Genomic DNA, 24,516 nt, shown 5'->3' with positions numbered 1-24,516 from the left:
TTACGAACACTTAAAAATACAAGACGTTTTCTATAAATTCAGAGAACAATGACAACTCTACAAATCTCCTGGGGAGCAAAACTCAGAAGAGTGTCTCATCGACCTTTAGCCCATAAGTTGCAGCAAGATTAGCTTCAATAAACCCTTGAGAATATCTGTACACAACGTGATTTAATCTGTTGTAGTTCTGTAGTAATCTCTATGGAGTTTTATCATTATAACTTCAATTTCCTTAAGCATACATACACACACGACACTCATGAGCAGAAAAATCTTGATGATTTTATATATATATACTACTCCTATATCTTATTGGAGAGAAGATCCCACATCGAATATATGAAAGGGACTTGAGTAATATATACGGGACTTGAACCAATCCACTAATTGCCAATTGGTTTTAAGTTGGAAGCCCAAGAAACTTATCATGGTATCAGAGCCCAGATCCTAATAAGTTAAACCCCTAATTAATATTAACCCTATCCGACCGGGTATATAGGTCGTAATTGACTCGCTCGACCGAGTATAACTGTCTTAAAGTTCCGAGATTTCTGGCCGATAAGAGTCATCATCTCGAGGAGGGGTATTAAGGGATATGTATCCCACATTGGAAAATCAATGGGACATTAAGTAATATATAAAGGGTTAGGGCCAATCCACTAATTGCCAATTGGTTTTAAGTTGGAAGCCCAAAAAACTTATCATATCTATTGTGTGATTGGCTTTTCATTCTGGACAGTGACTAATAAAAACACTTTTGCTTGTAACAGAAGCTTAGTGCCACACTGCCACATTAATTTGTTCAATTTGGTTCTTCTTTTCATTTTTTTTGGTTTAATGCTACTTTGTTATTTACTTATTTATTTCTCAGACATATGAGGTCATGCATTGGCTGCCCATTTAATTGTAGTTACGAGGAAACTCATCAGAATCTCACAAATTTTCAGGTCTTTTGCCACATGACACCAATAATAGTATATTATTATGAAAAGAAAACAGTAAGCTTACTGTCTCAACATAAAAAAAAAAAAAAAAACTCACATGCAGCACAAACCCAAAGCCCTCAAGCTAAGCAATATATAAACCCTTTGGCCCCCAAACAACTTCCTTCAAAGCCACATTCACTAGATTCAATCCAAAATGGCGACAGGTTCTCGTGTTCTGATCGGTCTAGCAATGATCCTCATAATCTCAGGAGAACTGCTAGTTCCAGGGCAAGGAACGTGCCAAGGAGACATCGAGGGTCTGATGAGAGAATGTGCTGTCTACGTCCAGCGTCCTGGCCCAAAGGTAAACCCATCCGCAGCGTGTTGCAAAGTCGTTAAGAGATCAGACATCCCTTGCGCATGTGGCCGTATCACACCCTCGGTTCAAAAGATGATAGACATGAATAAGGTTGTTCTTGTCACTTCCTTTTGTGGGAGGCCTCTCGCTCATGGTACCAAGTGTGGAAGTAAGTCTGTTATCAATTAAGCAGCTTCATGCTTTTATAGCTTTAATCTTGTAACTATTTTCAATTGTTTTTCTGTATCCTAATGTGTTAATGTTCTTATGTGGCAGGCTACATTGTGCCATGAGGTTTGGGACCAGACCTTAAGTGCTATGGTTTTATGGAATAAAGTGTTTGTACTTTGGAGCCTTACTAGTTACCACTTAAATCTACCCTTGCAATTTCTAATGTATTGATCCAAATAAATATTATTGAGCTTCAATGTTGTTTAAATTGAATAAACCGGATTAATAAAGTATAATCTTGATTGGTTCACCACAGAGTACTTAACAGAGCTCCAGACCATATATAAGACTAATTCAGCTGAATCTTAATAAGTCTGAAATAATAATAATAATAAACGTATTGAATAACATTAAAACATTTCCATCTCAGAGGAATCAAAACAAAACTTTCATGTAATCCAGGTACTCTAAAAGCTATTTACCTATTGAGATTCTCTGCTTCATAGTTTTTATATGAGAATTCCTTTCCCTGACAATGGAAATAGAGATTGATTTTGATTCTCTTACACTTGTTTGTAGAACAGAACATAGGCTTGGTCGTGCAAAACCTGTTTTGGCCCTATAGCAGTCACAGATGCATCATCGAACCTAAGCCACTGATTGTTCTTTCTTCGAGCATCCGCGGTGTAGTGCCCCTTTGATGGATCCCTTCCGTGGTGAGTAATCGTTGCCACAAGCTCATATTTTAAACCCTACAAGAAGAAACCTGAGTAAGTAAAAGTTCAAAGAAGATCACATTAGACAGTTTTGTTTTCAACTTAATACCCCGTTGGAAGGAGAAGCAAGAAGGTAGCGGCCTAGGTTGAGCTCGAGGGGGAAGTGAACAGGTTTATGGAGCTTAGTACTCCCTTGGTTCCCGTAGCTAAAACGCATAAGGTGCAGTATCATTATCTTCGAGAGCTTCTGTATCTTTATCGACTTTCTAGCACTCACTACACCAGCCTGTAATAAAAGAGCTCAAAACAAAGCAAATATGCCAATTATTAAAACAATATTCATAAGGAATCTTCTTCAACCAGTAACGGATTCAATAGTTTTACCTTGCCAGTAACAGAAGCTCGATAACCTTCAAGATCTTCAGGGGCAGAAAACAAATGCAATGCATCTTCAATTGTACACACGGCTTCCGGGTGAATATCGAGGTGGAGTAAGAGATATGGCTGCACAGTAGCAGAATCTTTGTTCCCTGTTTCCATAAATTTAACATATAAGTTGCTAATGAAGCAGAAACTTTATCTTTAACATTTTAATAAGAAAAAAAATAAAATGGCTTCAATGCTAGTACCTTGTGCCTTCACTACGCTTCTGAGCTCCCCACCGAAGATATCACTGAGCTGAGAAGGAACAAAGCTTTGTGTTCTTGTCACAGCAGATTTGTTTTTGGGTCCAACCGTTTCCCATTCATCATCATCGCTGGCAGAAGAAAGAACAGATGACTTGGAACCAGTGAGTCTAGGGGACTCGTCCCTGAGTTTCAGTAACTCATCGTGCATTTGGTCCATTATGAAACTCAAAAACTCCTGAGCGTCTTCCTGCCTGTCGACACAAGCACACAGTGCGTTAGAATCAGAGGGGAGACTAACTATGTAATGTAATAATAGTCACAAACCTTGGGCGGCCAGACATGTTGTTGAGTACATCTGGAGTAAAGTTTCTAAGGACCGTTTCAAACATGGCAGGTGTGAAAGGTCTACCCGACTCAACAACGGTAACATTGTTTCTGAAGCTTGAACTGCTTGGGGCATCTAGTTCAGATATGAACTCGGAGAATGCAGCTAAGGTTGGAGACTCAGCCTGAACATAAACAACCACAATCAGTCAACATATATAGAAAATCTAATCAAAAGCATAGAGAGAAACAAGCAGGCTAGTAACCTTTGGAATGTCTTGGAGTTGTATTCCCTGGAGGAGCTGCACAAACGGAGAACAGGAGAGTAAAGCCTGTAATGTTGCATTGAGGAAGCACAAGTTTCCAGCGTTTATTAATCCTCTTGGTGTAAAGTCTTTAAGAGGCGGTGCAGGTTCAGTATGAACCATCTGGTTGTTCTTTCTTGGTATGCTGGCAGGTGAAGAATCACTTGAGAAAATTTCGCTGTCCAGGGCTTGGAACTTTGAGCTTGTAGCTTTATACAAAGCATCACTTTCACCATCTGATACACACAACTTCTCCAAACTAGCCTTCACCGCCACACCATTGTTGAGAGGTTTTCTTTCAGACACCTCCTTGATTGTTCCGTTTTCTACCACATGCTCCGGAACGCCTGAAGAGTGCTTCACAGGGAGTTTTGCAACTTTATCAGAGCTGGAAGGTCTAGAAGCATCGAGTCTCTTTTGAGACACAGCAGATTGAATACTTCTATCTTCCTTGTGAGAGCTGGAAGGTCTAGGAGCATCGACTCTCTTTTGAGACACAGCAGAATCTTCCTTATGAGAGCTGGAAGGTCGAGATTTAACTACTCCATCAGCAGCCTGAGCCTTCTTCAACTCGCCATTAGTGTTCACTGGAGAGCTTCCGGTAACGAGATTAAAGGAGCCGAATTGTATACTCCCTACAGACTTTTCTTTATGATTCTGAGGAGCCTTGATGGGTTTTTGCTGCTCAAGTAATGACCTTGTTTCATGTTCTGTAAAGGATCCAAACACAAAGACCTGCCACCAACAAAACAATCATAGCAAAGTAATGAACATCATTTATAGCAACTAAATCAAATCTGAAAGAAAAGTATAGTCTCTCTCGCATACACATTGAGCCTCAGAGAGTAACTACTATACAACAACCAAGTAGCAACCAACATAAACAAAGCGGAAGCTACCCAAAAATCACAACTTTAACATCACTTACATAATAGTCACAACTTTAAAATCACAACAAAGTGGAAGCTACAAAAAAAAATCACAACTTTAATCTCACTTACATAAAAATCACAACTTTAAAATCAAAACAAAAGTGGGAGCTACATAAAAATTACAACTTTAAAATCACAACAAGGTGGAAGCTACATAAAAATCACAACTTTAAAGTTCACAGCTCTTGTCGGAATCAGACCAAACACTTCATAAACGACAATAACAAAATCTACACGAAACATAGACTCATCTATTACAACTAATGTCATTGTGTGAGCTCCAAATGCAACTCTGGATCATTCTAGACAATGAGGACTAAACCCTAAACACAAGAGGCAGAGAACAAGTGGGAAAAGTTACCTTCTTGTCACTCATATTCGGCACATACACGTAATAATCTGATTGAGAGAGAGATCCAACGGAGAAGAAGTTTGAGAAAGTAGGGTTTGAGGCAGCAACAACCCTTGATGAGAGTCGGCTACTTGAGAAGACATGAAACGGGGGGAAAGAGACGAGTAAGAAAGAGAGGATTTTTAGAAAGGGAAAGCCCCTTCTCTGTTCTTCTCTGCTGCAAGTAAGTAAGAGAGGGCGAGAGAGAAGAGAGAAAGATCAGACCTTTTTTGAGATTTGAGAAAGATATTATTTAGGGTTCCTTTTCTCTCTTTGTCGGATAGTTTGGTGGGAGAAGGAGAAGGAGAAGGAGGAGAGGACGGGAGCTTGGTTCTTTCGTCAAACGACGTCGTTTCCGTCTTTTACAATAAAACAACCCGGTTTGATTGTTAAAGTACTACTCTTCCGGTTTGGTACGGTCTGATGTGACTTCTTACAATAAACTCCCGGTCTAATTGTTTCATTACAACTCTTCGGGTTTGGTACGGTCTGGCGTGACTTTTTACCACAGTCACCAACTTACTAACTACTGTAGTGGGTTAAGATGTTGTCTTTACAGTTACTAGATTTTTTAACCGCGCTACGCGCGGATAAGATATTATATGTATTTCTCAATTCTAAAAAATAATATATAATATTGTATTATATTATTTAAAAAATATAAAATATGACTACATAACATAAATATATTTTTTAAATTTTCTTTGTGAAAATCATTATGTTGTTTGATTGTTGTACTTGATTCACATATTTGCATAGATATTTGTGATAGATGAATAACTATATTTTTATTATCAGTAAATAATATATATTTATTATATAATATAAGAAAAATAAAATTATTTACTTTTTAAACAAACTTGTCTCATGTTGGGGACTCGGTTATAGACATATCATATACGAATGAGACATTTTTACAGTTATCAATCTTCTTAACATTGAAAAAACAAATCTACATATCAAAACAATATCTCATACGATCTATTTGTGGAATAATTACTCTGAAGAAATTGAATTTAGGCATCAAAAAGGACTGAAAATGTATGTGCATATATGTTATCTAAGTCTGCTTCACAAAGTACTATTCATAGTTCATATATCATTAATGTCCATCCTATTTTTTTGTCCACCATTTCTTAAACATCTTGAAATAACTGATTCTGATTAATAATAAACGTTTTGCTGGAAAAAAAATCAAATTTGTCTAATTATCGCTTAAATATTTTATTAATATGGTCTAAGAAGCTTTTAAGTGATATCATAGTTTAATTTATTAGTTTTTTTGTTATTTTTTAGAGGTTTTTGTATTTAAGATTTTTTTTCATATTAAGCTTTTATTTCTTTCACAGAATTGATATATATATATATATATCATAAAAATTACCATCAAATCAGTTTTACTTATTTATTATTTTGTTTTAACGAAAATACACTTTTTAAATAATTTAATTTAAAATAAAATTATATATTAATATGCTGTATTTTAACAATTTCATTGATTTAATTAATTTGCTTTGGTGGATAACTTAAAAAGTTTTCATATGAATCGGGGAAGGTAAATTTATGTTGTTATATTATATTTATTTTGTGTATATAGAATCTATATATAATGATAATGTAATAAAGAAAGAACATTATTTTTTTGTAACTTCAAAAAGATACATTATTACAATTTAAAATGAATCAAAATTGAATAAAATGGTAATTAAATATTTGTAAATCTAATTGTTTAGTTGGATTCTCATGAAAAAAAAATCGATTGGTTAAACAAATGTTTCAAAATTTGTTGTGGTATTGTTTTGTCTATAAATTATAAAATTTATTTAATTAATATATTTAATTATTGCATCCTTAAATAATATTTTATTAAGACATTAGAAAAATATGTTTTGAGTTGTTTTGTCAAATTGTACAAAAATCTATGCTTTTTCATATTTGTAACTTCAAAAGATACATTATGATAATTTGAAATTAATCAAAATTGAATAAAATGGTAATTAAATATTTGTAAATCTAATTATTTTTTTTATCTTGTTTAGTTGGATTCTCATAAAAAAAATCGATAGGTTAAACAAATGTTTCAAAATTTGTTGTGTTATTGTTTTGTCTATAAATTACAAAATTTATTGAATTAATATATTTAATTATTGCACCCTTAAATAATATTTTATTAAGACATTAGAGAAGTATGTTATGAGTTCTTTTGTCAAAATTTTACAAAAATCTATGTTTTTTCATATTTGTCACGAAAATTTATATGTTAAACTTACTTTTACAAAATTCTTAACTTTGTCACGAAAACAAAAATCTATGCTTTTTCATATTTGTCAACGTTCTCACACTTTCTAAGAATATATTAGCTTAGTCACTTACTTATTTTTTTTTTACAAAACAAAGTATCGGAGTCTTGAAAGTTGAATTCATATTATTGTAAATGTACATAAGAATTTGTGATTATATACTTAGTGGTTCTTGTATATGTGTCCAAGAAAGTTTCAATGGCTTAGTGGTAACTGTCCTATATATATATCATACTAACCCGGGTTCGATTCTCACCTTCGCATTGTTTTTTTATTTTTTACGAAAAAAATGAGATGACATGGCAATTTCGGGTTCTCTGATTGGTTGATTTTTCTATCCTATGTAGACACCCTCTCCATGGCTTATATCCCCCTTTTAGTATAGTATAGATTTTTTTTTTACAAAACAAAGTATCGGAGTCTTGAAAGTTGAATTCATATTATTGTAAATGTACATAAGAATTTGTGATTATATACTTAGTGGTTCTTGTATATGTGTCCAAGAAAGTTTCAATGGCTTAGTGGTAACTGTCCTATATATATATCATACTAACCCGGGTTCGATTCTCACCTTCGTATTGTTTTTTTATTTTTTACGAAAAAAAATGAGATGACATGGCAATTTCGGGTTCTCTGATTGGTTGATTTTTCTATCCTATGTGGACCCCATGGCTTATATCTCCTTTTAGTATAGTATAGATCCTGTGTCTCGGGTTCGAAGCTTTTCAACTTTCTTATTAAAATCCCTTTCGAAAGAAAAATAAAATAGAGAGGGAGAGAGAGAGGGAGAGGCCAACAAAAATAATATCGCCGAAGAGTTCATTACCTTCTCCTCCGACGGTTAGTTGTTTTGCTTCTTCTCCCTCTTCTGTTTTTATTATCTCTCTTTCTTTCTTTCTTTTTTTCCTCTTCTGATTTGATATCTGATGATGCTGTTAATATACATGTAAGCTTAGAGAAAGAACTGTTTATAATTAGTATTATTATTTTTTGCAGGATAATGGTTCCAACAGTACTTTGGTAATCAAAAGGACATGACTTTCACGGTTTTTTCTGGTAAAAGTCATCAAATTTGCAAGACCCAACAAGACCCACTGTTGATAAGAGTCTGTAAGAAGAAGGTTAAGTATCTAATTCGCGCATTATAATATTAAATTAGAATATTTAATAATGTTGATTTTGATTTCTGAGCTGTTTCTCACCTTGAAATTCACCGCTTTGACTAATTATTGAAAACAATTAGTGTAGGTCACGACTATGAGATCCTGATGTGTGAGAGAGAGAGAGACCCTTTGTTTTTTATTCGTTTATTATTACAAAGCCAAAAACATCAGAGAGAGATATAGAAGAGGAAGGAGACAAGAACAATGAGTGTCTCTTTGAGTGTGATGACATTCAATCTTCACGATGATCAACCTGAAGAAAGTCCTAATTCATGGGATAAAAGAAAAGATTTGTGTCTCAGTGTCATCACCAGTTACTCCCCCGTTATTCTCTGCACTCAACAAGGTTCTCTCTCTTTTCTTTCTTCCTATGGATGAATCAGTAGCTTGTTAGATCTCTCTTCCTTCTTCATATTTGGCTTATTGAGTATGAATGAATGCTGTAGTGTAATATTGCTTCATGTGTTTTTGATCTCCTGTTTCCTTTGTGTAGGTGTGAAGTCGCAGTTAGACTATATTCAGCAGGGTTTACCAGGTATACATATTATCTTTTTTTTTTCTATGATGTGAATTCTATAGAGATCTAGATCTAGATTCTATTTTTAGTATATATGTTGATATTGCTTAATTCTGACAGTTGATTTGCACTCTGAGTTGTCTGTTGTATGGTAATGATGTGCACGTTATTCTTCACATGATGGTGGCATTGTCTATCTTGTTTTTTGTTACTACTTCCTTTAGCTAAGAACCAATGAACTAGCTTCTAGTTCCACATGCTTTGACAACACTTCAGATTGCATTGTGTCCTTGAACTTAGAAGAGATAGACTATAATACTCTTCTTTGATTGCAGGGTATGATCAATTTGGCATATCAAGAAAAGGGCATGAGGATCCCACTGATGAATCTTGCACCATCTTCTACAACAAGGAAAAAGTAATTGACTTTTTTCATGAAAATGTCATGATGATTAAATTGAATGCTATACTCTATGTATGCTAATTGAAGGTAGAGCTGCTGGAGGGTGGAACATTTTGGTTGTCAGAGTCTCCCTCGGTCCCTGGAAGCACGGCATGGGGTTCTGAAGTTCCCTGTATAGCGACATGGGCCATATCCTGATTACTGTGTGGGATTGATGTTAGTTAAACAGCTGTTAGCTTAGTATTAATGGCTTGATTCTATTGTCCTATATATATATATCAGGGTCTTGTGTTTTCTTTGACAAAGCTGCCTACACATTCCAACTTAAACGTGTGGAGCCGCCGGGCTTTTCGTTTCAGATAGTCAACACAAACTTGGATGAAATCAGTCCTCGTGCCCGTAGGCGAAGTGCTTTGCTCACGTGGCAACACATGGCATCATTACCTCCCAGCTTGCCCGTTGTCTACTGTGGAGGATTCAACACACAGAAGGAATCAACAACCGGAAGATTTCTCTTGGGCAGATCTAGGTACCTTACTATCACTCAACTCAAAGAGTTTCCTTTCACAACTTCTGTGTGTTGCAATAACAGCTACACTGCAAAACTTGTTTCAACTCAAAGTGTTTTTTTTTTGTATTCATCCAACTTGCAGAGAGCATGGGGTGGTAGGGGACATGAGAGACGCATGGCCAAGTGCCCGAGTACGAAAAAATGTCGCCCTCATAAGAACATATCATGCTTTCAAAGGTACGGATAAAACATTGTTCGCCTCTCACGAGCCATTAGAATCATTTATCTCTGGAGTTTCATAACATATTGAAGACTTTGTGTAGGTGACAAGCAGGGAACGGTCGAGTTTCTGAAGCTAATATTCAGAGCGCTATGCCTCTGCTGGGACCGACAGACACAAGATCTACACACTGATTGGATACTCTACAGAGGTAGGTCTGTAGTTCCCGTGATGTGCGAGGTGGTAAATGACAAGGTCGACGAGTTGTACCCGTCGTCTCACTACCCTGTGTTTGCTGAGTTTATGCTTCCTCGTTCTGTAAGAATGCTTGAACCTACTCCTCCTGTTCCTTCTTCTGCTCAAGAAGAGGAAAGCTAGAACCGCTTGTTCCTGTCTTTGCTTAAAGCTTTGGAAAATATTGTATTGTTGTGCACATGAGCTCTGATTTTTCTCAGAGCCTAGCTTAAACTTATTCAAAGGAAATAACTACTCTGTTTGTTTTGTTATAAGACGAACAAGAAGCTTCAAAATTCTTCTCCAAAAAACCCCAAGTTTTGCTTCGTTGAAATATTATCTCACTATCTATCATAGTAGACGCCAAAAGGAAACAATTGAGAACGGATTAGCCCATCAATATCTAAAGCACAATAATTCGGGGGCACAATGATTGGTCTCTGATCATGAGGTTTCATTTTAAGAAGAAGAATTGTTTTGTACCCACTCGACGAGTGTCGCAACTCCAAACCCAGTCGCAGCTTTCTTCTTCTCGTTCCACACCGGTCCTGCCATATCTATGTGCATCCACTCTACCTTCTCGTCCACAAACTGCAACCATTCACCAAACCCCGGTTCTTCGTTAGAGAACTAAAGTGCAAGTATTAGAATGTGCTCTTTGTTTCTACGCTTCTCACCTGTTTCAAGAAGAGAGCCGCGGTGATGGATCCACCTGCACGGCCTCCAGTGTTAACCATATCTGCAACTCCTGATTTCATCATCTCCCAGTAACTCTCTTCCATCGGCATTCTCCATAGCTTCTCTCCGCTTCTTTCCGATGCAGCAATTACCTCCTTTGCAAGCTCATCACTAGGCGTATATATGCCTGCAGAAAGAAAAAAAATCAACATTCACTCATGATGAGTGAACGTAATTATACACAAACCTATGTACCTGCCATGGAATTTCCAAGAGCAACAATACAAGCTCCAGTCAACGTTGCAAGGTCAACAACCTGCATAAATTATTCAAAAGTTTTAGCAAAAACCGATAGAAACAATGTCTGAATTAGACTCCTCAAGCTTCTATGTATCAACAAACGAACAAAATATTTCAGACAATACCTTATCGACTCCCTGGTTGCAAGCATAAACCAGAGCATCTGCAAGTGTTAGTCGCCCTTCAGCATCTGTGTTGTTAACCTGCACATATACCGCCAACAAATTAGTTTTTTGTAAAGAGAAAACAATAGAAATCTCAGAAGTTTTTGAAGCTGGACTCATATAGGAAATAGTGTTTATGATACCTCAATTGTCTTTCCGTTTGAGGCTGTGAGGACATCTCCAGGTCTCATTCCAGTACCACTTATCATATTCTCACAGGCTGCGACAATGAAGTGCACCTGATTGTGCAAAAAGGTATTTGTTAAGGTACATTCTCGTTAAGTCAGAAGCTCAAGTTTCGTGTGATAAACTTTACCTCAACACCGGGAGGCTTAATTTGACCAATGGCCTTTGCAGCGCCAAGAACAGCAGCTGAACCTCCCATATCAAATTTCATGAGCTCAATTAAGCAACCTGGGCCGGTCTTAATGTTGTAGCCACCACTGCGAACAAAAAGCATATGGTCAATAACCAATAAGTAAACTAATAAAAAGAGATTGATGCAGTAAAGGTAAAGTTAAACAGAAGACAACTGCTCAAGAGATTACCTGTCAAATGTCAATCCTTTTCCAACAAGAGCAAGTTTGGTCTTGACAGGGCCACTAGAAGGTTTGTAGACAAGGTGGATGAAACGAGGTGGATTAGCTGAAGCAGCAGCAACAGCAAGATATGAACCCATCTTCAACTCTTTGCATTGCTCCTCATTCAAGATGTTTGCAGTCATAACATCACTGTACATGGAAGCTAGCTTTGAGGCCTCGTCAGCTAGTACAGCTGTAAGATAGAAAGTCGCAGACTTCAATACACATCATCAATGCTCACATTACACAAACACGGAAATATAAAACTATGATGCTCCAAAAAAAACGATCCATACCAGGGGTGAGAACGTTAGCTGGAGAATTAACGAGTTCTCTCCCGAAAATGACGCCATAAGAAACATCTTCAGCATACTTAAGCTTCTTCTCTAGCTCAGGTCCAGTTCCAAAGCCAATGATATCCACAGATTTGAGAGATGGTTTCTTTGACTCAGACTTATACCTGCTATCTTCAAACAAACCAAGCACCGTGCCTGTCACAAAGTAAACAACGATTCCATCAGTTCCAAAACGGTAATGAAACGAGAATCCTTCTCCTGCTTACATCAAAACAACAAACACCTGAAGCAATAGCTGAAGCAGAAGTGAGCTTCGATTCATTAGACTCTGAAGAGGCCAGAACAACAGCAACGCTGCTAGCTTGAGAAGCCTTTGCAGCTGCAGCAACAGCCTCGCCGAGACTCTGAAAAGCCGAAGGAGAGGACGCAGTTTTACCAAGACCAATCAGACCCACACGCTTTGATCCGAGACCCGGGAGTCTAAGAACTGTTGACTGCCCTGGCTTCCCGGAGAAATCTTCCTCAGAAGAGACATCCGCTAAGAGTCCACCCAAATGAGCATCGAGCTTGTTCAGTATCGCGTTCTGGAACTTGGAGTTCACGTCCTTGGCCATGTCTTTCTCCGTCACGCCAACAGCGAGTATGTCGCCTTTCCACTCCGTCACGTCGACGTCCTTCGCGGAGAAGGTGACCTAATAACAGAACATCGACGATTCAAAATCAGGTCAACGCCACATAAGAAAAAAGTCAAACTCGAACGCAATCGACAAATCAACACAGAATCCACGAAGCAGTGACTAGAATCGAGTTTAACACACACCTTAGGATGATCGGTGGAGTTGGCTTGAGTGAGGCCGAGAGTAGCTTGTGCGAGTGTGTGAGCCATGGCTCTCCCTCTGGAAGAATGGTAAAGAGGCGTTACGGCGAGAGCGAGTCTAAAGCGAGGCGGCAACTGGAATCGGAGGAAACTCGAGGAGAGTGGTGAAGGAGAGGAAGAGAACGAACGGAGATGGAATCGAGCAGAAGAAGAAGCAACGGATGTAACTAAAGTAACGGCCATTTTGAGAAACGCACGGAGACGAAGCCGCCGTGTGTTAGTTATCTATCCGATGACTGGAGAATTTGATTACGGGGCTACTCCACTATTTTTACTTGACTCACCCATTTGCTACTATCCGACTCGGCCCACCCGTTTCGGGTCCGTTTCTGACCCGCTACGACGTATCATGTGCTTGTCATGTGACTATCATATTAACTAGGAAATTATTTCGATTAAGAATTTTTTTTTCAACAGTATGTAAAATGTATTAGCTTGTTGACGGCCAAAATAAAAAAAGAAAAAAGAAAATGTATTATCTGGTTACAATCTGTACCTTATTTCTATACAAAAGAAAACTAATACAAAAAAAATTAAATACAATTTTTGCTACATTATTGATGTTGTTCCGCAAATCTTTTATTTAAGAATTTTAAAACAAAAACAAACAATATGCAGAAGCTTGAGCGAGTTCCATTACAAATGAAGAGCAAAAGCAAAATGAAACAGTGGGGGAGAAATCTCAGATAACCAAGGTAATCACGTTCATATCTTAGGAGCCTAGTAATTACCAGTTACTAACAAAGGCCTTATTCTTTCCCTTCAGCGACTAGTTCTAAGAAAACCTTTTAAAGTATAAGCATCAGCAACAAAAAAAAGGAAGCAATTCTTCTCTCTAACGTTCTAACCAACAAGCTCAGCCTCTGGTTGCTCTGTATCAGCTGCCTTGGAAGGTTTATGGACAATCTTTGGTTCTGGTTTCTCTATTCCTTGTATATCGGTTATCCTCAACTTTGTTAATTCCTGGACATTAAGCGTTAAATGATCAAAAACAACAAACACACATATTGAAAGAGTTCGAAGCAAGGTAATTGCCAAAGCTGAAACACTTAAGGGATGATACCTGTCGATGTCCTGTGGTTCTCCTATAATTCTTCCTTCGTTTCTTTTTGAAAATAAGCACTTTTTCATCCAACGCCTGTCACTCACACAAAAGGTATTCAAACTAGTTAGACGCTATTCTACATCAAGACATTCATTGATGATGTGGCCACCAAACAATAGATGAAGACTAATCTAATAACTTGTAGTCCGTCCATACATTATTCCTAAGGCTTTCAAACTCTTAGCACTAGCTGATTAAGTTTCTCTCACCCATCATCGGATTCAGCAAGCAAATTCTCATGAAAGTAAATGTTCTGTTTTCAATTGTCAACCTTTTTTCCCTTATGCACAGCTTGACTAATATAATAAAACACCTTGCAAAGACACTCACATGCTCTTCCACAACAGCATGAACAGTCGCCTCAGGCAAGATAGGCCTACCAATAATCGTCTGGCTTGACGATCCCAACAGAAGAACCTTAGTCAGTGTCAACTGCCGCAAAGAGACAAGATTTAACAACATTTATAAATCATAAAATAATAGCAAAGATCTTAAACGTTAAAACAATGTTCATGAAGAAGAAGATATACCTTATCATTGATGTCACAGAACTTCAACTTCTCTGTGAAAATGGAGTCCCCGTTGCTCACTTTGAACTGATGCGAACCAATCTATAGGACAGCAGTAAAAAAACAGTCAAACATCAGAATTTGTCTGAAATGACACTATGAGTTTTGTCGAGCAGACACGAAACCTGAACAACGGCAAAGACTGGCTCGTATGGTTTGAAGAGTCGCTCGGAAGTTTTGAGAGGACCCATCACCTTGTACCCTATCTCCGCCGCCGCCTCCACTTTCTCCGCCGGTGAATATTCCCTTTCTACTTCCATCTCCGCCGAATCCTCCTCCTCCTCATCGTCATCTTCTCCATCGCTGCTTTCATCAGTACCGTTTGATTTCGAAGCGAATTGGCGACCTTGGGAACGGCTGTACCAAGGGAAGTAGTCCGTAGTGAGAGATCGATTCTGGATTGGGGCCGCATGAGTACCGGAAAGCTCTAATCCCCGAATTGAAGAGATCAAGCGTGTTTGGCTGATCGATAAAACCGTCGTGGCGCGGCGGCTCAACTCGCGAATGCATCGAAGGCTCGCCATCGGAGCAGGCTTAGGGTTTACAGAGACTAGAGAGGGTTTTTGTTGTCCTTGTTTCGTCAACTTGAAGTTTATGGAAACCCTCCGCACAAGTCAGAGGGTATCATCATATGCATATTACACCATGTCTTAGTGGTGTTTTGTTTGATTATATACATGGAGATACGTAGCAAATCAATTTTCTTAAACCTTACCACTTATCACATTATCACAGTTTGCGATGTTATAATTCATCCATTTTTAAGGAATTCAATTTCCTCGTTACTCTCTACTATAAGTTTCAAGACATTTTTTGGATCAGAAATGAGATGGTTAACTAGGTCTGATACCATTTATAACGATCTGATCCGTCCACGGCTAATGGACCATCCATGCTTGCTCACTCGGTTCATGGACTTCATCCCGTTCCAACGGTCGGTATGTTAATTTTTCCAAAACCTAAAAGTCATGTTTATTAACCTTGCAAATCAGCATTCAACATTTTTTCCGTATTTTGGCTTCACTCGTATAATATCGCGAATTACTTCCCGATATGTCATCTATACTCCAGTCTAAGCACGTTTAGTTTTGGAATTTTAAAAGGATACATGATGCAAAAGGTAAATTAACTTTAGTAACATATGTAGCTAAATCAAATTTTTTTAAGTCTTTCTACGTATCGCTGTTCGGGATGTTAATACTTTTAGTCACAAAGATTATGAAAAGCTGCAGGGAACTAATTTAATTATAAGCCTAAGATAAAGTCCACAGTAACCAGATAAAAATTAATAACAACGTCGATCACTAAAGAAAATGACAGAGAGGCCAGTGTACTTCTTCTCCCATAATATTTCTAAAATATTATTTGTGCTAAATAGTTTAAAATTGTTTCCATTTAGAAAAAAGGAAATTACCATCCCATAAAAAAAGTTACGAAATATTGTTTGTGATATAGATAGTCTTAAAAGATTTTCCTTATACAAAAAAGAAATCAAAATCCAAAAAAAAGCACAAGATGTTTTAGAAATAATTTAATAATTAGAAAAAGGAAATCACAACATCTATATAAATAAACACGTATATCTATGTGATCTCTCCAGTGTAAGCTCTTATTCTCCAACGATCATGACTGCTTGGTTCCCAAAGATCATCTTCCTCGCCTTCCTCGTCTTGCTTTTGGTTGTACATTCACAAGCTCGGTTCTTTCTTGAGCCAACTACATATGAAATAGACGGTGAAATAGTCGAATTTTATAAACATTGGCATGCAAAGAAGGTAGAAGATATTGATGACGTGATCAACGAGGAGGTGAAATCGACTTACATCGGCGACTTGCATGAGAAGCTAATGGTCAGATACGGCGCCAAATTGATGTGGAGGATTGATGTTTTTCTCTGTCTTTGTTTCTCTTTATTGTTTACCGATTTACTTTTCAAGCTTTCCTTTCGTATTGTCAGCAGATGTTCTGCTAGGGTTTCAAAACCCATCATCAGATGTTATGCGTAATAATACAAGTCGATATCTTTGTTGTTATTTTCTTGGGTTATTCAATCAAATATTGCACAAAACTTATTATTTTTAATGTCTTTGAACAAGCGATAAATGCGATAAGTCCAAACGTTGTGATATGTTCTTGTGTAAATTTAATTTTCATGAACTGCTGCAAGCTATAGTTGGTTCCGTATAGAATCCTTAAGTTATGAATTTACTGCTCAACAAAAAATTGGCTGGATGTTAACTTCTTTTCCAAGAAAAGATATGATGTTGCATTATATAGCTTGTTGGATTTACGGGACAAGAATATGGTCTGGTCTTGGCGCGTGATTATAGGGTCTCCGGTGTTGATATGGAATAAATATGTGTGGTGAATGATTTTTTGAGGATTTATCGATATGAGAATGTATGGAGGAGGGAGTAGTGTGAGGTGGTGAGTTCTAGGTTAAACTAAAAGAAGCGACGATCATGGCTCCATTGGTGCAAGGAGTGTGTTATTGTTGAGTGAGCCGACTCTGTCTTATAAGGATCATCTGATGATTTGCAGTTTGTATCTTACCTTGCTTAGTCTGTTATTAAATTTTATGTTTGTAGGTTTGTTAGAGAATAGCAAAGATATCAATATTCAGGAGAATATATAAAAAAGATTTGTATCTCTCTATAGACTGACTTGTTCAAGCTAAGAAAGTGATCATAGAATTGCAAACGGACAGCCAGTTCTCTCTTTTTTTTTGATAAGTTTATAAGATACAGCGTAGAAAAACGTTGGAAAAGCTTTATCGCTTGAAAAGCATACAAGCTAGTGAATATCATTGTCAATTTAAAAAAAATACTAATACAAAGGCTGCCCGCCATGAATCAGGCTGCGTAGTTAGGCATTGCTTTCTTGAGGAATGTTATTGGTTGCGATTCTTCAGGGGCTAACCGGTCAAAAGGAATGTAGTTCTCCTCTTTGTCATAGACATGGCACACAGTCATTATCGTCTTCATCAACCGCCAATTCCACGTAGCCAAGTTTGTATACTGCATCAAAAGAAACCTCAAATCTTCCGCCAGTGTCATATAAATTCACAAAGCTTTATGGGATAAAAAAAGTGGTTGTTACCTTTCCCCAGTTCTCTTGTATAGACTGATGAGCCGCACGAAGATTGTAGCTCGGTATCCTTGGGCTTATGTGATGCGGGATGTGTACGTTGATATCATGGCAGAGAATCTCAATCCTGTCACAACGTTGAAAACATATGAAAATCAAACAAGAGCTATCAAAACTCAGCCAGCAGAGAATTTAAAAGTTGCATTACCAACTCGGGTAATCACAATGAACAGTTCCATTAAGTTGGGCCTGAGCCGCGTTCCACTCATCAGCAGGCTTGAAAGGAATGTGTGGAGCCGTATGATGAACCATCGTGAACGTACTCATCTATAGAAGAAACAGTAAATGCGTTACCATTGTGGCTTCTGATGCTTTATCGAATGAAAAGAGATATAACAGAGAAGAGTAACACATAGAAGCATTTACCCAAAAGTGATAGCCCAACCATGGCATCAGCCAGAACTTTACCCATCCCAGTATACCAACTTTGTATATGATCAGTGGCCATCCAACAGCCATGAAGGCGAAAACACAAGCTAGACTTATCTTCACCCTATTCACTTCGCTCGGTCTGAACTTTCTCAGGTTGAAGTGCCAGTTCACCCTGTTAGAACACTTACTATCATTAACTAAAAAGGTATATAGAGAAAATAAGAATTAAAGAGTATATATACCAGTGAGCTATGGACAACCAAGGCCTAATGGGGCCATATCCAAAAATGATTGCCTTTCTCAGAACAGGTGATGAATCAAACTCCTCTGGCGGAACTGGTTGCCATGCTGTGTCATGAACTAACCTATAGAGAAACAAAGTCATCACATATCCTATAGTGAATATATATATAACAGTCTAGGTAAGCAAGTAAGAGTTACATGTTGGTTTTGGCGTGGTGACGGTCGTGCTTAAACCTCCACGGCTCATAAGGGTACACAAGAGGTAGGAAGGCTAGAGTACCCACAATGTCTTCAACCAATTTGTTCTTTGAAAATGATTTATGAGCACAATCATGACCTATCACAAAGAACTAGAAGAAAGAAACAATGCACTTAGACAAAAGTAAAGTAACAAGGACACATAGAGAAGAGACAGTGGATGATGAGAGGTTTACCCCTGTAACTGCAGTTCCTGTCCAAGCCCAAGCCAAAGGAAGCAGATACCAAGGAGCTTTCGCAATCATGAAGAGCCCCAAAGCGTAGGAAGTCACAGATATCAACACGGACTTCCATGCTTTCACATCATCAATCTCAAACACCTGAAGAAGAAGAAGTTCAGTATCAATCACACTGTTCACACACAACGCTTATTGAAAAAGCTGTATACCTCTTTGGGAAGAGTATCCATGATATCTTTCAAGGTGACGTTATCAGGAAGATCTTGTCCAATTTGTTTGAATCCATAACTGTCTGCTAACTGTTCTCTATGTTCTGCACTATCAGCTGATGGAGGTGCGACAGGAACAGAGACAGCTTTTATGCATCCAATCCTTTTCTTTGCAGGAACAAGGAATGTTCTTCTAGTTCCTTTTAACAAAAGACCAATTGGTCTCACAGCATACACACCTGATAGAACGGTTCACTAACATCAGCATTCATTTAAGAAAGACAACAACTTTGCACTTGCAGAGCAAAAAGATGGGTTTTTGAGGAGTACCCTGAGAAAGACGAGCAGAAGCAAGCTTAGGAGCCCTAGGAAGAGAGTGTTGTGGGCCCTGAGAATCCAATGAGCAAAGAAAAAACAAAATTGATGATGGGAAACTCAAAGTAGTAGTGATGGGCAATAGAGAAGAATGTGAAAGGTGAAGACTTTTTTTTTTACCGTGAAGGCGAAGAGAGAATCAGCAATTCTTGACGCCATGGATGGTGAAGAAGACGAAGCCAAAGGGGATTGAAATTTGAATGGTTGTGAAGAGCCGTCACCTCTTCGAGCTCATAGCACAAGTGACTTCCACAATTTAACTTGGGGTTTTAAATTTTTTTTGTTTCAGAAACAATATTTTTGCATAATTGATCAAAAATATATAAATGTGTATATATTGGGAAAACTATCGTAATATTGAGTAACAAAAAGGGTATAATATTGGCACAATTTTAACAAAAATAAAAGTAATTTAGTTAAGATAATTAATTAATTTTAAACGATAATTCCAAAAATTCGAATTCCAAACGTAAGTTACTAAACTGACGAGTTGTTTGGATCACTAGTTTATTTGGAGCTTTATAGAAAACATGCGTTACGGGTGATACGTGCATATTTATCTATATAACAAATTCTTGTTGAAAAATAAATATATAACGAAAATTGTTTTGTCAAATAGTATTGTTATTTTGTTAATTATATAGGAAAGAGTATAAACTGGACTAATGGTGGTTTAGTCGTTTAAGATTGGCAATGTCAATTTAAAAGCAAAAAGTTTGATGTTTTCATTGCAATCCAGACGTAGTTGTCATGCTTTAAATGATAAAAAATACACAAGACTTTTCATAACCTGAGTTTTTTTTTTAAACCACCATAACCTGAGTCTTATTTACGTTTCTAATCAAAATTTTCGAGTTACAAAACAATATCCAAGTTTGTAGTTTTCCACGGCTACTAAACACAAACACTGAGAATTTCTTTATTATCCTGAAAGTAAAATTGAACATGAAGCTTTGCTCTGAGCCTCTGACTATAGCAAAAGAAAAAATATTATTGTGGGCTTCATTGTGAGTTCAACTCAATTTACGAAGACATGACCTACTAATTAATTACTCGAGACTTGAGACAGAGAATGAGTCTTTGTAAAGAATATGGGCTGAGCCCAACTAAATATAGAAAATATATAATCCAATAGTTGAATCAGAGTAGCAACACATGTGAAGCTGAGCGATTCACATAACCATCATACACTAAATGCACGACAGCTCCATATAAGATGTGATCAAAATCTGATAGTAAATTAGGTTTTGACACGAACCCGATTCATGTCTCAAACTCATGCTTTACCCCTAATTTGATAGATAGTTCTGTGGTTACTGCTTAGCCAACCATAACAGCAATATTAGGCCTAAAGTTTGTTTTCCCACTGAGCATTTAGAAATCCTAATATGAGAACAATCTATGTTTGATCAAAAATAATAATAAGAACAATCTATGATAATGATATTGAGGACTGAGGTTCGCATATTCCCATAGCATGAAGTAACTTTTTAAGGTTTAACCGCGTTAATTACTATTGTTAGTTAAGTTCGTTAGAAATCATTTTCGTTTGTTTGATGTCTCAATTGTCATCACAATCAATGATCTAGTATAAAATACTGTATTTCGAACCAAACACACATTATTATTGATTTTATGCAGAGCTTGCATGTGAATGCCTCTTGTCCGCTAGTTACCGATGTTATTCCCGTTCCAATCAATCAGTTTCTCTCTAATTTCGTCCACCAATAGTTAGATAAAAGAACTTTTGAAAACAAAACTTTGCCACCTCAGTACAAAACTCCATCCATGTTCGGCATTTACTTTCCAGAGTCAGCAAATAACTGAAATAAACGAAACCAATTCAACCCAAAATTGAGTGAAAGGCATGCATCATGATTCATACCATCTATACGCACAGAGTAGCACATACTAATACGAACCTTTTCTTCACTAGTATTCAGGTTTATTATATCTATTTAGCAAAATAATTTATATATTTAAAATAAATATCATTTACATTATATATAAGATACACACATATATGCACATTGCAAACCTGTAAATGATTGCGATATTCTAATAAAGTAAAACCCTAACAAAAAAACTTGATGGATGTGTTTTTAACTCGAGTATGTAAATGTCCAAACATAATTTTTATAAATATACCAAATTTATCTCCATTAGACACTAAATTTCAATCTGCTAAAGTTTGATTTGGAAACAATTTTTAATATACCAAAAAGTCAAAACGGAATATAGAATCATCTCATGAAATGTTATTAACCAAATCATTTTCCGAATATTTTGACACTAAACATACGAATCAAACCCATTGTATTAGTTATATTGAATTTCTACGGGTTTGTCGTTGTCTGTGACAGTGGAAACGTCTTTGTTTGTCATAAGAGAAGAATGGAATTATAGATAGACAGGATAATGGTATGTTGAATGTTAATAATGATCGAAAATGAAATAAAGTAATAACCTTTAATTTGTATAAAATTATTGATAATTCACTGCTAGTAATGCCTGCATGCAGCGTACATGTTCTTGATGGCATTGCCGTGCAATATTGTGTCATACGTGTTCATTTTTTGCTGGCTCTCCACGACCAAAGGATCCGATGGCAATGATGATTACAATAAAATTGATTCATTACAATAGTACTAACTAAGGAGTACATTAGATCCCAATATTGTTAATGCAGCAGAATCAACAAACTTTAAAGAGATTGTGCTATATGTGTATAGTCTATGTATAGGTAATAACAAAACAAACTATGAAATTACAAATGTCGGTAAAATATCAGTAGATAGTTGATATCTATATATTTATACATTATGGCTATAAGATAATTAATTAGTCAGTTTAGTAAATTAGTTGACTTGTCTCATTGCTAATTTTGATTTTTCTTCTAAGAGCTAAATGACATGTGGTGCGAAAATTAATCAAGGAATCTGTAACTTGGCATTGGCATGTTATCAACTTTTGGTGGGACTTGACAGCCTTGAGTAATAATCAATATTTCAAAAATAATAGCTTGGGCCGGGGAGTATACCGTAATTGCTTAAGCAGCTCCCTAAATTGACAGAAATGTTTATATAACTGCGTTACATAATATAAAAAATGAAATGAGAATAGTGATTGTATTTTTTGTTGTACTTTTTTTTATCAAGAAACATATGTTGTTTTTTTTTTTGCTAACTTGTAAATATCATTAGATGATTAAAAGGTTTTTACAAAAGCAGAACCTTAAGGTTGGAACACCCCGGCAAAAGACGAGAAAAAACAGAATGAACCAAAGGAGATGAATTAAGACACCACTGGTAAGAGTATTATCTTAACCATAAGACCATCAAAGAAGAAAACTTTTTCAAGTGCCTTCTCGCCGAAATACCATTCCTCACTTCCCTTTCTAGGCCTTGAAAAACCACATGAGGAGACAATGAGATTTGGTTATGAATCAGATTATTTCTTTGTTTCCAGAGGTGATAGCAAGCGATCCAGTGGCTGCGTTTCGAATCCAACTTAGCAGCTCCGGCCAGCTGATAATCAGGGTTCCTGGTGCTCCACATCTCTGAAAAACATAATACCAAACATCATTACTATACTCACACGCAAGTAAAAGATGATCTCTAGTCTCCACTTCCCTCGAGCAGAAAGGGCAAAGTGGGTTTATGTTCATGCCCCAGGATAGCAGTATGGCTCTAGTTGGAAGCCGATCAAGATTAGCAACCCACATATTGAACGCATGCTTAGGGACAGCACCCTTGTACCAGACTATGTCTGCCCAAGGTTGTTCGTTCTGTCTTGGTCTTAGAACATTCCAGAGACGCCCAGAGCTAAATTCTTCCATACGATAGTTATCAACGACCCAAGCAACAATGTCAACCGTATCAGATGGAAGCGGAAGCATGATAGTGGTTAGATGAGCATGAAGATCGAGTTCCTCGTTTGATCGTGGGTGAGGAAGTCTCCATTGGTTTGAATCAATGGCATCAGCCACCATTGCGTTCCGAGGGAGGCGCAGCCTTCGAGGGCCATCAGCACCGATGTAGTTTATTAGCTGACCAAAAGGTGACCAGGGGTCAAGCCAAAAACTTGTATCTTTCCCATTGTTAATGAAGCTTTTGCAGAATATCAAAGCAAGGGGGCGAAGTTTAAGGAGATTCTTCCAAGTCCAAGAGTCTTGAGGTCCTGCCTTAATTTCCCAGAAAATGTCGTTTTTTAAGCTGTATTCCCAATGCCAATTTGCCCATAAAGAGTCTTTTCTAGATTGGAGAATCCAGATGAACCTCAAACACAGAACTAGGTTCCATGAAACAAAGCTTCTCAGGCCTAAGCCTCCCTCCTTCTTTGGCAAACACACATTATTCCAAGCAACTTTAGCAATTCCTCTCTTTTCGATGTTCCCCGCCCATAAGAACCGGGCACACAAGGCTTCCATTGATCTCAAACACCCTTTCGGTAGAATGAATGCTGAAATCCAAAAATTGACAGTACCGAAGATCACCGATTTCAGAAGCTGCAGTCTTCCTGAAAAAGAAAGCGTCTTTACGGACCAAGACTGGAGCTGAGAAGAGATCTTAGTTAACAGTGGTGTATATTCAGCTACTTTAAGCTTGTTGTTCTTAAGGGGAAGACCGAGGTAGCGAATCGGGAAAGCACCAGATGGGAAACCATAAGAAGCTACTGCAACTGACTCAGCCTGACTTAATCCGGAGGTGAAGATCTCAGTTTTCTGGGGATTCATTTGTAGTCCTGACCAAGAGGCAAAATCATCAAGACATTCTGCAATTCCGTGAAGACTATCACTGGTCCCATCAAAGAAAATCATGACATCATCTGCGAACATCAAATGAGAGATGCCAAGCTCTTGAGTTCTTGGATGAAATCGAATAGAACCTGAGATGTATCTCGAGTTTAGAAGCCTGGTAAAACATTCCATTGCTAGAACGAAGAGGTACGGAGATAACGGGTCCCCCTGCCTTATTCCCTTTGAACTTTTGAAGAAGCCACCAACAGAGCCATTAACTGAGACTGAGAAGGAAGCTGTAGACAGACACTGAGCAATAAGGTCG

At 37.3% G+C, this 24,516-nt stretch overlaps 6 protein-coding genes across 7 annotated transcripts; 2 read left to right on the top strand and 4 right to left on the bottom strand.

The window, feature by feature from the left end:
- The first annotated feature begins 757 nt into the window (after positions 1-757).
- Positions 758-1,763, top strand: LOC103852279. Its single transcript, XM_009129190.2, has 2 exons — positions 758-1,453; positions 1,561-1,763. The coding sequence occupies exons 1-2, from the start codon at positions 1,141-1,143 to the stop codon at positions 1,575-1,577; spliced, it is 330 nt and encodes a 109-aa protein (XP_009127438.1). The 5' UTR covers positions 758-1,140; the 3' UTR covers positions 1,578-1,763.
- Positions 1,764-1,810: 47 nt separating this feature from the next.
- LOC103852268 (ubiquitin carboxyl-terminal hydrolase 24) lies at positions 1,811-5,091 on the bottom strand. The gene is made up of 7 exons (XM_009129183.3): positions 4,723-5,091; positions 3,391-4,164; positions 3,125-3,309; positions 2,801-3,051; positions 2,556-2,701; positions 2,281-2,457; positions 1,811-2,207 (listed from the first exon to the last, which is right to left on the bottom strand). The coding sequence occupies exons 1-7, from the start codon at positions 4,735-4,737 to the stop codon at positions 2,019-2,021; spliced, it is 1,737 nt and encodes a 578-aa protein (XP_009127431.1). The 5' UTR covers positions 4,738-5,091; the 3' UTR covers positions 1,811-2,018.
- Positions 5,092-7,739: 2,648 nt separating this feature from the next.
- On the top strand, positions 7,740-10,372 carry LOC103852248. Of its 2 annotated transcripts, none has more exons than XM_009129167.3 (9): positions 7,740-7,892; positions 8,049-8,173; positions 8,301-8,561; positions 8,709-8,750; positions 9,068-9,150; positions 9,223-9,324; positions 9,450-9,664; positions 9,789-9,883; positions 9,970-10,372. In XM_009129167.3, exons 3-9 carry the CDS (start codon positions 8,420-8,422, stop codon positions 10,242-10,244), a joined length of 954 nt encoding a protein of 317 aa, XP_009127415.1. In that variant the 5' UTR covers positions 7,740-7,892; positions 8,049-8,173; positions 8,301-8,419; the 3' UTR covers positions 10,245-10,372. The 2 variants fall into 2 exon arrangements, with proteins under 2 accessions (XP_009127415.1, XP_009127420.1); XM_009129172.3 differs by having other exon boundaries at positions 8,296-8,561.
- Positions 10,373-10,385: 13 nt separating this feature from the next.
- Positions 10,386-13,179, bottom strand: LOC103852260 (leucine aminopeptidase 2, chloroplastic). Its single transcript, XM_009129176.3, has 10 exons — positions 12,940-13,179; positions 12,403-12,811; positions 12,120-12,314; positions 11,791-12,016; positions 11,559-11,685; positions 11,386-11,481; positions 11,204-11,281; positions 11,034-11,094; positions 10,778-10,965; positions 10,386-10,691 (listed from the first exon to the last, which is right to left on the bottom strand). Exons 1-10 carry the CDS (start codon positions 13,177-13,179, stop codon positions 10,560-10,562), a joined length of 1,752 nt encoding a protein of 583 aa, XP_009127424.1. The 3' UTR covers positions 10,386-10,559.
- A 297-nt stretch (positions 13,180-13,476) lies between these two features.
- On the bottom strand, positions 13,477-15,306 carry LOC103852238 (50S ribosomal protein L21, mitochondrial). The gene is made up of 5 exons (XM_009129157.3): positions 14,796-15,306; positions 14,632-14,712; positions 14,432-14,533; positions 14,060-14,134; positions 13,477-13,959 (listed from the first exon to the last, which is right to left on the bottom strand). The coding sequence occupies exons 1-5, from the start codon at positions 15,192-15,194 to the stop codon at positions 13,840-13,842; spliced, it is 777 nt and encodes a 258-aa protein (XP_009127405.1). The 5' UTR covers positions 15,195-15,306; the 3' UTR covers positions 13,477-13,839.
- Positions 15,307-17,344: 2,038 nt separating this feature from the next.
- LOC103852217 (omega-6 fatty acid desaturase, chloroplastic) lies at positions 17,345-19,802 on the bottom strand. Its single transcript, XM_009129140.3, has 10 exons — positions 19,574-19,802; positions 19,409-19,466; positions 19,079-19,317; positions 18,867-19,010; positions 18,631-18,782; positions 18,432-18,554; positions 18,184-18,361; positions 17,966-18,084; positions 17,770-17,884; positions 17,345-17,687 (listed from the first exon to the last, which is right to left on the bottom strand). Exons 1-10 carry the CDS (start codon positions 19,610-19,612, stop codon positions 17,523-17,525), a joined length of 1,332 nt encoding a protein of 443 aa, XP_009127388.2. The 5' UTR covers positions 19,613-19,802; the 3' UTR covers positions 17,345-17,522.
- Positions 19,803-24,516: the final 4,714 nt, after the last annotated feature.

Source organism: Brassica rapa, chromosome A01, assembly GCF_000309985.2.
Source record: "Brassica rapa cultivar Chiifu-401-42 chromosome A01, CAAS_Brap_v3.01, whole genome shotgun sequence".
In the NCBI taxonomy this organism is placed as follows: domain Eukaryota; kingdom Viridiplantae; phylum Streptophyta; class Magnoliopsida; order Brassicales; family Brassicaceae; genus Brassica; species Brassica rapa.
This window is presented reverse-complemented; position numbering and strand designations above follow the sequence as displayed.